General features: G+C 41.8%; 1 protein-coding gene across 12 annotated transcripts in view; it reads right to left on the reverse strand.

Annotated features, from left to right (window-relative positions):
* LOC122563182 overlaps positions 1–3758 on the reverse strand; it is a 99213-nt gene extending 95455 nt beyond the window's left edge. For 8 of the 12 annotated variants that reach the window (XR_006315518.1, XR_006315515.1, XR_006315516.1 and 5 more), the window contains exon 1: positions 3531–3733. Coding sequence is in view for 1 of the 12 variants with exons in the window: in XM_043716705.1 (XP_043572640.1) it covers positions 3247–3360 (114 nt within the window). In the remaining 11 variants the exon portion in view is untranslated. The other 4 variants (XR_006315522.1, XR_006315519.1, XR_006315521.1 and 1 more) reach the window with 4 other exon arrangements.
* Between the last annotated feature and the right edge of the window lie 8923 nt (positions 3759–12681).

The raw sequence follows: 12681 nt of genomic DNA on the forward strand, positions 1-12681 counted from the left end.
ACCATTAAGCCAGCGGATAAAGGGGGCGCAGTGGTAGTCTGGCGCACTGACCTCTACACCGTTGAAGCCAAACATCAACTCGAGGACACCTCTTCCTACTGCCCCCTCGACCATTACCCCACCCCGCATCACCAAACCATCATCTCCTAGACCATACAGAACCTCATCACCTCAGGAGATCTCTCACCCACAGCTTCCAACCTCATAGTCCGGGAACCTCGCACTGCCCGGTTCTACCTCCTTCCCAAGATCCACAAGCCTGTCCACCCTGGCCGACCCATTGTCTCAGTATGCTCCTGCCCCACTGAACTCATCTCTACCTACCTCGGCACTGTCCTATTCCCCCTAGTCCAGGAACTCCCCACATACGTTCGAGACACCACCCACGCCCTCCACCTCCTCCAAGACTTCCGTTTCCCCGGCCCCCAACGCCTCATCTTCACCATGGATATCCAATCCCTCTACACCTCCATCCACCATGACCAGGGCCTCCAAGCCCTCCGTTTTTTCCTCTCCTGATGTCCCCAACAGTACCCTTCCACCGACACACTCATTCGTTTGGCCGAACTGGTCCTCACCCTTAACAATTTCTCCTTTGAATCCTCCGACTTGGGCACACGTATGGTCCCCAGCTGTGCCTGTCTCTTTCTTGGCTACGTAGAGCAGTTGATCTTCTGTAATTACACCAGCACCACTCCCCACCTCTTCCTCCGCTACATTGATGACTGCATTGGCGCCACCTCGTGCTCCCGCGAGGAGGTTGAGTAATTCATCAACTTCACCAACACATTCCACCCTGACCTTAAATTTATCTGGACCATCTCTGATACCTCCCTCCCCTTCCTGGACCTCTCCATCTCCATTAATGATGACCGACTTTACACTGACATTTTTTACAAACCCACCGACTCCCACAGCTACCTGGATTACACCTCTTCCCACCCTACCTTTTGCAAAAATGCCATCCCTTATTCCCAATTCCTCTGCCTCCGCCGGATCTGCTCCCAGGAGGACCAGTTCCACAACAGAACACACCAGATGGCCTCCTTCTTTAGAGACCGCAATTTCCTTGGATGCTGCCTGAACTGCTGTGCTCTTCCAGCACCACTAATCCAGAATCTGGTTTCCAGCATCTGCAGTCATTGTTTTTAACAAGTCCCAAACTAAATACCGAAAGAACTGCAGATGCTGTAAATCAGAAACACAAACAGAAATTGCTAGAAACGTTCAGCAGGTCTGGCAGCATCTGTGAAGAGAAATCAGTGTTAACGTTTCAGGCTAAGTGACCCTTGCTGAGAACCTCGTTGCAAGTTGGCTTTTCTTTTGAAAATCATCCCCTCACATCCAATTGCTCAGATTGTGCCTTCACATTTTCCATATGCTTTCCTTTTCTCTGCTATAACAAGTTTGAGTTTAAACCCACTTCCAGAGGACAAGTTAACCTCTCTACAAAGTGGATCGGTCCCAATCCTATTCCAGGACAATCCATCCAATCCGGCTTGTACCCAAACAAAAAAGCTCAACTGCCACAGTGGTGTTCTAATGTTTCCAACCAGGAGGAAGGCTACAACTGGAGGAAACCAGGCCTGCCCCTAACAATTTCCCACTTTTCCTTCTAAAACAGAATGACACAGGAGTTACTAATCAAATCCAAATATTCTGGTTTACCCAATTTCTCCCAAACTTTGTGCCTCTCTGGAATGAGAGTGCACCTTACTTTTCTGGAGCTAGAATTATTATTCTCAAGAATTTACAATGCAACTACAGGTTAAAGATTAAACCTTTATGATATTCACCATATGCAGTTGCAATTACTATGACTAGTGAATACTAAAAATAAATTGATTGATTTTGAAATGCTGAGGATAGAAAATGGCTACATGACTGAAAACTCATTTTAACTGTAACAGTCATCTCAAACAGTTACTAATCCTCAGACAGATGGGTAGAATTTTGATTTCCACACAAGTATAAAAAAAGGAAAAGTATATCAAGATAAAAACTCAGTAAAATATGAAGTTTGATCCTATTGATGATGTGGATAAAAAGAAAATGTTTATCAAGCAATGTCCCTTGAGGTTTTCCCTGATAAGTGGAAATGGAGTCATAACATAATACATTACACATTTACCTAAAAAAAACACTTTTTCAAGAAGGTAAATCAGATGAGCTACAGCATAAACAAATAATGGTATACTCTAATATTCTTCAGATCAAATTCCCTCCAAATTCCTCAACATTTGCTTTCCAAACCCTTTAAGACACTTAGCCCACTCAGATAGTGATGAAGGTCTGATGTAGGGCTTTTGCCTGAAATGCCGATTCTCCTGCTCCTCGGATGCTGCCTGACCTGCTGTGCTTTTCCAGCACGACACTCTCGACTCTGATCTCCAGTAGCTGCAATCCTCACTTCATCCCACTCAGATAGTGATATCAAGGGTCAGCAGTACTGTGGAGTCACTATAACAGGAGTTTTCAAAGGCTTTCTTTGATGGTTTAGAGGTGCATGTCTGAAAACAAAAATTCTCTCTTGTAGAGGAAATAGCCTCCTGCCCATCAAACAACAGCAGTCAAAAGATCACAAATTAGAAGCTGACAAATGGGAAAATCTAGAAACCTGCAGCATATCAATTGCGCAGAGTACCATGTACAATTAAGCAGTGCCAACGATGCTACACATTCTGTTAAACCAGCGTCTTCAGATCTCCCCCAAAAAAAAAATCCCTTTCGGAATTACATAACACTGCAGTCCTGCAGCTCTCTAAAAACAGATCAGAATAGTAACAGCATACATGAGTTGTTCCCAAGGAATAATACATTTACTTAGCATATAATGTAACTGAACTGTGATAAACTGCAAGCAGACTGATTTTTACATGCAACTAAGCTTTCATGGCTGACAGCTACACTAATGGCCTTGACCAGATTATTCTTGAGAATAAAAGGAATAATCAACAAAGTAAACGTCAGTTTATACTCCATTCCAAAAATGGAGAAACATCTGAAGAAACATAAAACAAGATAAGTTACAAATGAAATTCAGTCAAGCAAATTGAAACACCTCCCAAATCCCATCATATTCATTAAGCTTCCATCATGAACACTGCAGATTTATACCTTCAAATGTAACTTACTTTCACTATAAATTCAAGAGATGCTGGGCAAAACCACTTGCACTTGCTTACAGCACAATACAAAATGAATTCACCCCCATGCACAGGGTTCGATGCCACAGCAAACACAAACCTTAGGAAGGGCACCTGAAGAAGCCCTCTCCCAATGGACAGGGGCATCTTTAAACTGAAATGAAAACACCGTTAGAAAACCATACGCAGCAGATTTTACCACACGATGCTGCATCAAACTGCGCGAGGCGGGGGGGTGAGAGAATGAAGGGGGCGGGGGGGGGGGGGTGATAGAAAAGACTGCAGCGTTATATAGGGGGAAGGCAATGTCCAGCGGATTCAACACTTTAACCCACCCCTTTAAGGAAGAGGGGGTGTCGTTACGTGATGTAAACATTCACTCACGTTGTTGGACCACTAGTTACTGCGCTGCCACTGCTTGTCTCCCCCCCCGCCCCGCTCTCTTGCTGTCTCCGCATCATTTCTTCTCCCTAAAAAGAAAGCAGAAAATAAACAGTATTCAGAAGTTGCGAACTGGAAACCCACCTGCACACAATTGCTACATTGACAGTATCCCCACTCTTCCCGCCGCGCCTCCTTATTGACATTCTCACATTTGTTGCAAGCGTAGCGGCGCCGCCCACCTTCCTTGTGACGTCAATCCCGTGGCCTGAGCGCTCCTCTGTTGGTCCATTCAGCTGTCCATCAACTTCGTCTCGTGGCAGTGACGCACTTTGAAAACAAAAACACGGTGGGGCACGTGACAGCCTTCAGCTGCCATGGAAACTTCCAGGGATCGGGACCCAAATTACCGTAATACACCGTGCCATCGCGCATCCTTTCTCACAGCCCCCCTGCAAACAACCACAGGACAGTACCCACCACTCAATCCCCTTATCACCTGCCTCTGGCAAGTCGGATGGGTTAACTGCAAAATTATTCCAGTATGATGTTATTATAACAACCAAATTGTTCCCTCTGCTTTTTTTTGAGATTTTGCATTGATCTGACTTGACATTTGTTGAAGTATCCCCAAGGGCATCCGGGAAGGTACCATTAAGAGGTCCAATGTAACCCTCAGGAAAGACTTAGCTAGCTGGGATTTTAATGTTGCGGTTGCTATCAGGCCCTTTCCGTCTTCCATCCATTTCAGGGCAGCATGGTGGCTCAGTGGTTAGCACTGCTACCTCACAGCACCAGGCACCCGGGTTTGAGTCCAGCCTCGGGCAACTGTCTGTGTGGGCTTTGCACATACTCCCCATGTCTGTGTGGGTTTCCTCTGGGTGCTCCAGTTTCTTCCTACAATCCAAACTGTGCAGGTGAATTGGCCATGCTAAATTGCCCATAGTGTTAGGTGTATTAGTCAGTGGGAAATGGGTCTGGGTGGGTTACTCTTTGGAGGGTCAGTGTGGACTTGTTGGGCTGAAGGGCCTGTTTCCATACTGTAGGGAATCTAATTTAATCTCCAGCATCTGCTGTGTTTTATTTTTGAGCAAGCTGGAGATCTTTATTCCTCCAGCGAGAAAGAAGGCTGCAAGATTGCCTTAAAAATTATAGAAGGAGTTCCTGATAGGAAAGATGGCAAGGTGGAAACCAGTGACACCCATTTAGTGAAGTTTAATAAAGGGATCAAGCTTTTGCAAACTGACATACATGTAGAACGTAATGTGGATTTTAGTGGATTATATGAAATTCGTATGTATGAATCTTTTAGGTTCAGCACAATATATTTTTTTAATTAACGGTTGCTTAACTTTCACAGCCGGTTATGTAACCAATTCTCTGGACTGCAGACATTGAGTAATGGATTTCCATGGTGACTGTTTACACAGTGACGTCCAAGGCTTATCTGTCCATTAAATGCAGTGATCTAATCTGAAATTAAATTCTTTCACAGAGAAGGGCAGGGAAAATGAAAGACGAGGTCAACTTTTATCATTATCGTCTGTTTCCCAGAGGTCAACCTAAATGATGCCATGGAATGTCAGTTGCATTGGGAGGATGATGGTGCAAGGAACACAAATAATTTATAAAACATGATGGAATTGAATGAGGAAACAAACACTGACAATGATTTAATTATGTAGCTGAATTATGCTTATATTCTTCCTTCCTCCTCCAAACCTTTCACCCAATAGAATCCTATGGTACTAAGGAGGGTGGGTCCCATTGAGTATTCTGAACAGAGAACAAGTTGGATACTGAACTCTTCCATCTTTTGGCTTGGTACATTTTGTTTCTACTCAGACATCTCATCATTATTTTACACAAAGAAAAATCATGCAAGAAAGTATTGATATAAAACAGAAAAATTAGTGTAAATCACAAGTATCATATATTTACAGTTAATTGCAAGAAATCCTCCAAATGGCCAGTGAAAAGCAGTATTTTTAAATTTCCTTGTAGAGGAGAAAAAAGAGATTAAAATGGAAAAAAATTATCATCAATGTTTTGAATAATAAGGGAGGAACATGAAAATGGAGATTAACCAGGAGAAAGACGAAAACTAATAAAAGCTTAACTGATAATGGTAATAACTGATTTTCCAGACTTTTCCATGTAGAAATATCAATTTCCACATATGCAAAAGTTCAAGAAAAAGGGGCAAGGAACTAGCTTAATTTCCCTCACTCTCATATTGCCTTGATTTCGGGGAATTGACTTAAAGGATGGAATGTAACCATAGAATTGAATGGTAGGAGACATTTTAGGCCACTTACCTTACTTTCCAGTAAAATGGCTTGCTAGGCATTACAGTATAGGTCCCAAAAATAAGATGGTAGAGCCTGTCTCTGAACAAATCTGGATAATTCCTGGACTCAATTTTGCCACTGGACTATTTCTCCAGAGGCAGGATAAAGGAGCGGGAAAGTGTCAAGGTTACCTGCCTGCCTCAGTGGATAACCCCTTCACTTAGCAGATGGTCACATACGGGCAATTATCAGAGATGAAATGGGATTTTCCAGTTGGCTTTCAGATCCTTGCACATGACAGGGAACAGTGCAGATGCCTGTAGGGGACTACCTGGAGGTAGCCAATAATGACGGGCACCTGCAGTCCTGGACGCTCTTCTCTTTTTGGGTGCAGCAACACTCCCCTCCCTGACTTGTGTGTGCCCACCTTAGAGAGTAACTGTTTGTCACATCTTGTGGGCTTTTAACGACCATATGAACTTGAGAGGCATCCTGTAAATTCCTGCCCATGTTCTTGATTGCTTGTGTATAAAACCAATGAAAGTCTCTTTTTTGAAGTGGAATATTGTGAAGGGGTAAAATCATTTGCATCTGTTTTTGGTTGCAAATTGAGTGGAACACATGGTCCTTGCACAAGGAGAACTTAGCTCAAGAAGCATTTGACCTTGATCCATCTTCATCTTAATGTTTTGAGTGAACTGCCACCTCTCACCCACCATTGAGGAGTCACTCACCCACATGCAGAGATTCAACTTTGGGGACCACCTTGCTTTGCCAGCAGCAGTATTTGGAGAAATATAAAGGAGGTCATATTTATTCATTCTTGCCTTTGTAAAGAGTATGACCTGATGGAATGCTTTAGACAGGTGTATGCAAAATGGTTGGAATTGTTCTGTTTATGTGTCATTGGAAGCCAGTCAATGTTTGAGTGAAATGGAGAAAAAAAGTCAACAGATTGGAGTCTGTAATGTAGCAAGAACAGGTTCGACTAAGAAAGGAAAATTCAAAGCTTATTGGACCTCCTGTGACAGTAATGTGTACATGCAGTGGCTGCTAAAGGAACTGCAGCATTCCATTGCTGTTTCTCCAATAAATATCACCAAGAGTGATGCAATATCCTCCAGACAGAACAGTAATTAAGATCAAAAGAAGCAACAGGACTAAATATTCCACAACTTTAATAACCATGAAAACTTGTTTTATTTTTGGAATAATTAGAACTTGCTATCAGAAGGAGAAATATACTTGGAAATGTTAATAAAAAGCTTTGGTTCAAATCATATCCATGCTTGTCCTTTCAATGAAGAAGGTTTCAGCATCAGGAAAAGTAATGTTCATAAAGAAAGGATTAAGTGTTGCATTTTGTGTTCTTGAGGCAAAAGGCAATTCATATTAATGTTGGCACTGCATTTGGTACACAGGAATTTGCTACGAGTTTGTTATATCTATTCTTCAGCAGAATGCCAGATTTGTTCGATCTCTTAAGTAAAGCTGGTATAAGTAGGAAGTCATCATTAATTCATAGACAATAATAATTATTTTGCAACAGTGACACTGATACTGTATTGTTGTAACTGGTTATTTTGGCAAATTTTCCATATTATAGTACCTTAGCATTTACACAGGATGTCCAAAAATGACTCAAATTCAAAGTTTAATCACTGTTACTGCATAAGGAAATACAGCAGCCAATTTGCACTTGGCAAAGTCCATTCAGACAGGAAGTTGGATTGATGACCATTTAATCAGAGTTTGATTTTGCTGCAGAACAAGTTTATAGTGTTAGGATGACCAGCTTTATTCTAAATCTGCGAGTTTTGTCATCAAGCTCCACTGCTTTGTATGTTACTGGTTCCCATCTGTGGTCCAATACAGGGAGTTGTATACCTTTTAACCATATCTAATTTTAGTATGTGTAGCATGAGACAGACACAAGTTTGGATTAAAATTGTGTTTTGAGTCTAGGACTATAATAATTTGTAAATTGATTATAAGTTATAATTTGCAATTTTAATACACAAATTATTTAATAGCAGCTTGCACTCCTCATTTGATACTTTTCAGAAAATTATTCCAAGTTGCACAAAACATTAATTATAAAAGCATTGACATGAAAATATGGAAATATTAGGAGGGTTGATATAAAGCTCAGTTAAAACAATGAGCTTTAAAGAAGTTCTTGAAGGATGTTGGAGCAGAATATTTCAGGGAGAGAATTCTAGAACAAAATAAGTGGGAGATGCTCAGGGTGTCAGCTTTTTAGAAATTTAATACTCTCAGAGGTGAGAACATGCAAATATGTGATGCTACGATTCTTAATTCTCATATTTTCAAAGAAAATAACTGACAAGAAGACCTTGAAGTGAAAACACTGGGACAAAATTCCTATGGGACAAATTTTCACCAGGTCAGTGAATATTTTTGAAACTTACAAAAGTAATTAAAAGTAAAGTAACAAAACTGGAAATAGCTGGAAGTACACATTTCAGGCAGTTTCTGTGGAGAGAATTAACATTTCACTCAATGACCTTTTATCAGAGTTACAAAGAAAGTTAGAATCTGGTAGGTAAAACTAGAGATACAATTTTTAATAGGATCTGGTGTAACCTCACATATTTTGTGCTCTTCACCTTTTCTTTGCTCAGGTAACACTGTCGCACATAGAGGAAAAATATTGACTGATTAGTTGGCTGAATTTCAGTTTGCTATGAAAATATTCTCTGCAAACACTCAAGAATGATAGATTGACAGCAGAACTTCATGTGAGTTGAAAGACAGTCAGCTATCTTTATTTCATAAGTCTTGATATTTAATTTTATGAAATTGAGCAAGAGTAATTTTTTTGACAATTTAGAGACTACAATATGTTGGCAAAGATGGTAGCAATAATAGTTGAATACCTATTATGGGACTAATTACTGTATGCTTAAGAAAGTGGTGTTGGGTTGTAAAAGGAATTTGTTGGTAAATAAAAAGCTACATTTACAAATTTTGTTTCCCTGCCCATATATTTTAATGGTTAACTGTAAAATCAGATATAATTGAAAATAGTAACAAGAAGGGTATGTATTCACATAAATGAAGCATATTGTCAATTGTCAATTCATCAAAATACTGTACTACATCAGTCACACCACTATATACTGTCAAAAGAATGGGGTCCAGCTGCAACTGGGCAAGACTATGGGGTGTAAAATTAGAATGCAATTAATTAATTGTCTGCTTTTAATTTGAAAGATTGTTGAAAATACCTTTGCAATCTTTTCTATTTCAATCAATGTCATCCGTAGTCTCTTGTTCTTATCAGATGAAAAGTGATTTTTGGCTGCAACTTTCCTTTTTCCTTTTCTATGGACTATAAATTACTGCTGCTGTGTAGCTGGTCTTTCATATGTGCTCATTAAAATTACCTGCCTCCTCAGCCACCATCAGTTATATCTGAATTTTATGAAGCCGCTATAAGCAGAAGTAAGCTAAGAAGAAAATATTGCTTTTATATGCTGACTTATAAACCAAATTTAAATCAGATCTTCTCTGTGGGAACTAAAACAACAAAAGAAGAATGTAAAATCCATGCAGAAATAAAATGGATTATCGTCTAAGCCTGAATAGCTACTTAACAACTGCATAGTTGGACACTCTGAACTATTTAACAAAACAGAGAATTGCGACTCCATGTAGCATGCTAAGAATTCATGAGCATGAATCAAACAATCTACTCATCTGCTGAAAGTGACCCAGGTCACTGTTGACCATAGCTTGGGACCTCCAGTGCAGTGAATCAGGCGACATGCTGTTAGTGGTTCCCAACAGCTCACTTGTTGGCCATGTACATATTCTAGGGATCAGTTTAATTTGCATTGTGTGGGCAACCTGTAGCAGCTCAACCATTTAGTAAGCAGGAAATTTTAAAGGCCAGCAGGGGTTTACAAGAACATTTCTATTGGCAAAGGAAATTATAGAATATTGTGAAAAACAATACCATCAAAATAATGATTGAGCACAAAGTCCAAGTTGCGCCGAGCGTTTTGGAGAGATTTTGGAATGAGGCCAAGCTGGTTTTTGCTTTGTGTTCTTACCAAGCTTACCAATTACCTACTCCTCCCTATGGCATCTTTCACTTCTAATTTCCACCCCACCCTACACTGTTTCCAGAACAACTCATTACTTAGTGGATATCTGCCAAAAGTTCAGAATCCCTTGCATGTGCGTGATCTTTAAACTGGTGCTGTGCACCCGGATGAACATTGGCATTCTGAAGCTGCCCTGTTCATTGAAGAACAGAATCGGAAAATAGCAGCAAAGGAAGAACAGCATAAGTCTATGCTACCAGACCCTGCCAGCCTGATCCCAGAACATCCACTAGGACAATGCCATCTCTGTGGCATAGAGGGACAGCCAGCAGTGCCACAAGAAGGCCAATGACCTTCTCTGTTCCTCCAGGAATACCTCACTCTTCTCTCTATTACCTCATACACCTCTATCTGTGCCACTAGACCCCATCACCCACCACGGCTCATGCTCTGCCACTCTCACTCATGTATGCTACATCTTCCCTCACTTGCTGTCATTGCAACCCTCCCCCACCCACTGTCCCAAGTCACTAACTCTGCATGTCCTCTACATTGTTTCCACAATCATCTGGAACACTTCCCCATATTTTCGCAACATGCACTAGCGATAAGAGTTGCACCACCCATTGTTATCTCACTCATTCCCTCTGACCTACTGTATTACAGGAGCACACAGCCCATAACAGGGCACAGCAAGGCCACATGGCTAGGAGTGCCTAACATTCAGATCGCCACTCCTTACAACCTCACAAGAGAAGATTGGAACCATTCTGGCAGGGATGCAAAAACATCCATGTTATAAAAAGTAAGTATCAGTTTGCACTCCACCACCACTCCCATTAACACTGCTGTCAGTCTTATTCGTTGCACACTATTAGCCATGATGCTAGCTCTCTCATGCTTATAGTTTCTGCCAGCCTCCCATGACCTCTGCGGTGGGACAGTTGGTTGCCTAAGAAGCACCCTCCTGGAACTCTGAGGATGACAATACTGAAGGCTCAGAGTAAGTTTTGGGCAAGGATGCCTCCTGCACCTACCATCCCTGCAGCTTGAATTCAGTCACCTCAGTGGGAACATTAGGCATAGAGAGTGGGAGAGCACAATCTGTTGAGCATCTCATAGTTACAGCTCTGCAGCTAGCCAAAGAAGGAAATGTCTTAGGCTGCTGGGACTCAGAGGACTGCTGGGGACCATCCTCAGTTAGGAATTAACCCTGTGGTGTAAAGGAATTCATCCATTGCCAAGAAGCTGCAGCAGTTCAATGAGTCATACAATCATCTGTCTGTCTCTATTGCCAGGTTGGCAACTGCCAGGGTGAGCCAGGTCCAGCCCCTCAGAGGGTGATGAAGATATGCACAAGCCTACACTCCATCACCTCACCTCAGGACCGAAGACATGGTGACAGAGGTACAGCAATTTTTGACTTCACTCAAGAGTGCCCCCTCCTCAAAACGAGACAGGGCAGTGCCAGGAGGGACTCGTCCGGAGAAGGAACCAAACACAGGCCCCATGCGGTTTCTACTCGGGACACTGCAGATGTGGGTGATACCTCAATACCCACTCTGCCTGACCCCTCTGACACTTGGAAGTTCAAGCTAAGGAGAGTCAACTTGTCTTTGGCAAGAAGTCCCTCAGCCTGTGTGTCCTCTCTAGACAGAAGTGCCCTAAAACCAGGAACAACGAGTTCCACTGCCAAGCTGGCTCCCTGTTCTCCAGCTGCAGAACCAGGGAGGACAATAAGATGCAGTGGAAGAGAGAAGAAAACAAAAACTTATTGAGAGCACTTTAATGGTGTGGGTGTCAGTGACTTACTTACATGTGACCCTCACTTTATGTATAAGTGTTTGTCCTTTAACCATATACATGGTTATTAGGCTTACAGTGTAGGAGCTAAAGCATTTTCACACCATTCAGCATCAATTCATGACTACAGTCCAGGCTCAAAGGATGCAGGTCAGCAATAATAGCCTACTACATCATCTGGATTCAGGGGAGCAATATGTAAACATGGCATTGGTTCATACTCCGACCTTTAGTTCACTTGTCCAACTTTCTGTATGCAAAGGTTTAGCTGTCAATGAGTTATCCGCCTGTGGATGTGCCAGGAAGGTGCCATACAGAGGAGAGACAGTGCTGTCAGATAGCAAGTGAGTAGATTGAGTGCCATACAATCCACATATCTTTGATCAATGTTCTTTTTGTTTAAAAATTCTGTGATTAGTGGTTGCTGCAGTTTCCTCCCTCACAGGCCAAGTCACTTTCCCTATCCATTCTGAGTGTGTTTGCAACCATTATCTTCGCTATTGCGCACTTCCAATTTGCATCACCGTGGAAGGTGACAGTGAGAATTCCTCTACCATTGGCTGATAAAGTGCACCATTTACCTCCCTTTTCCACGAGAAAGAATGATAAATCGTTCTGCATCCAAGAACCCATCAGAGAGATTTGCACAAGAAGCATCACTGGAAGAGGAGAAATTCTTCAAGGCAGGTATCCTTCATTCCTGGATGAAGGGCTAATGCCTGAAACGTCAATTCTCCTGCTCCTCGGATGCTGTGTGGCCTGATGTGCTTTTGCAGCACCACACTCTTGACATAAGAAGCATCACTAAAAACAATATGTTTCATGTTCCTGCCTTCTCCCAATAATAGAAACTTCAAAACACAAAGCTTCTTTTGAATTTTTTTTGATGTTTTATTCACCTGAATGATATCTTTGACTGTGAGATTTTTCATAGTTGTATTCAACTCTAATGCTTCAGATCTAGCATCTGACCTCTTTTGGGTGGCC

The sequence above is a fragment of the Chiloscyllium plagiosum genome, chromosome 26, assembly GCF_004010195.1.
Source record: "Chiloscyllium plagiosum isolate BGI_BamShark_2017 chromosome 26, ASM401019v2, whole genome shotgun sequence".
Taxonomy (NCBI): Eukaryota; Metazoa; Chordata; class Chondrichthyes; order Orectolobiformes; family Hemiscylliidae; genus Chiloscyllium; species Chiloscyllium plagiosum.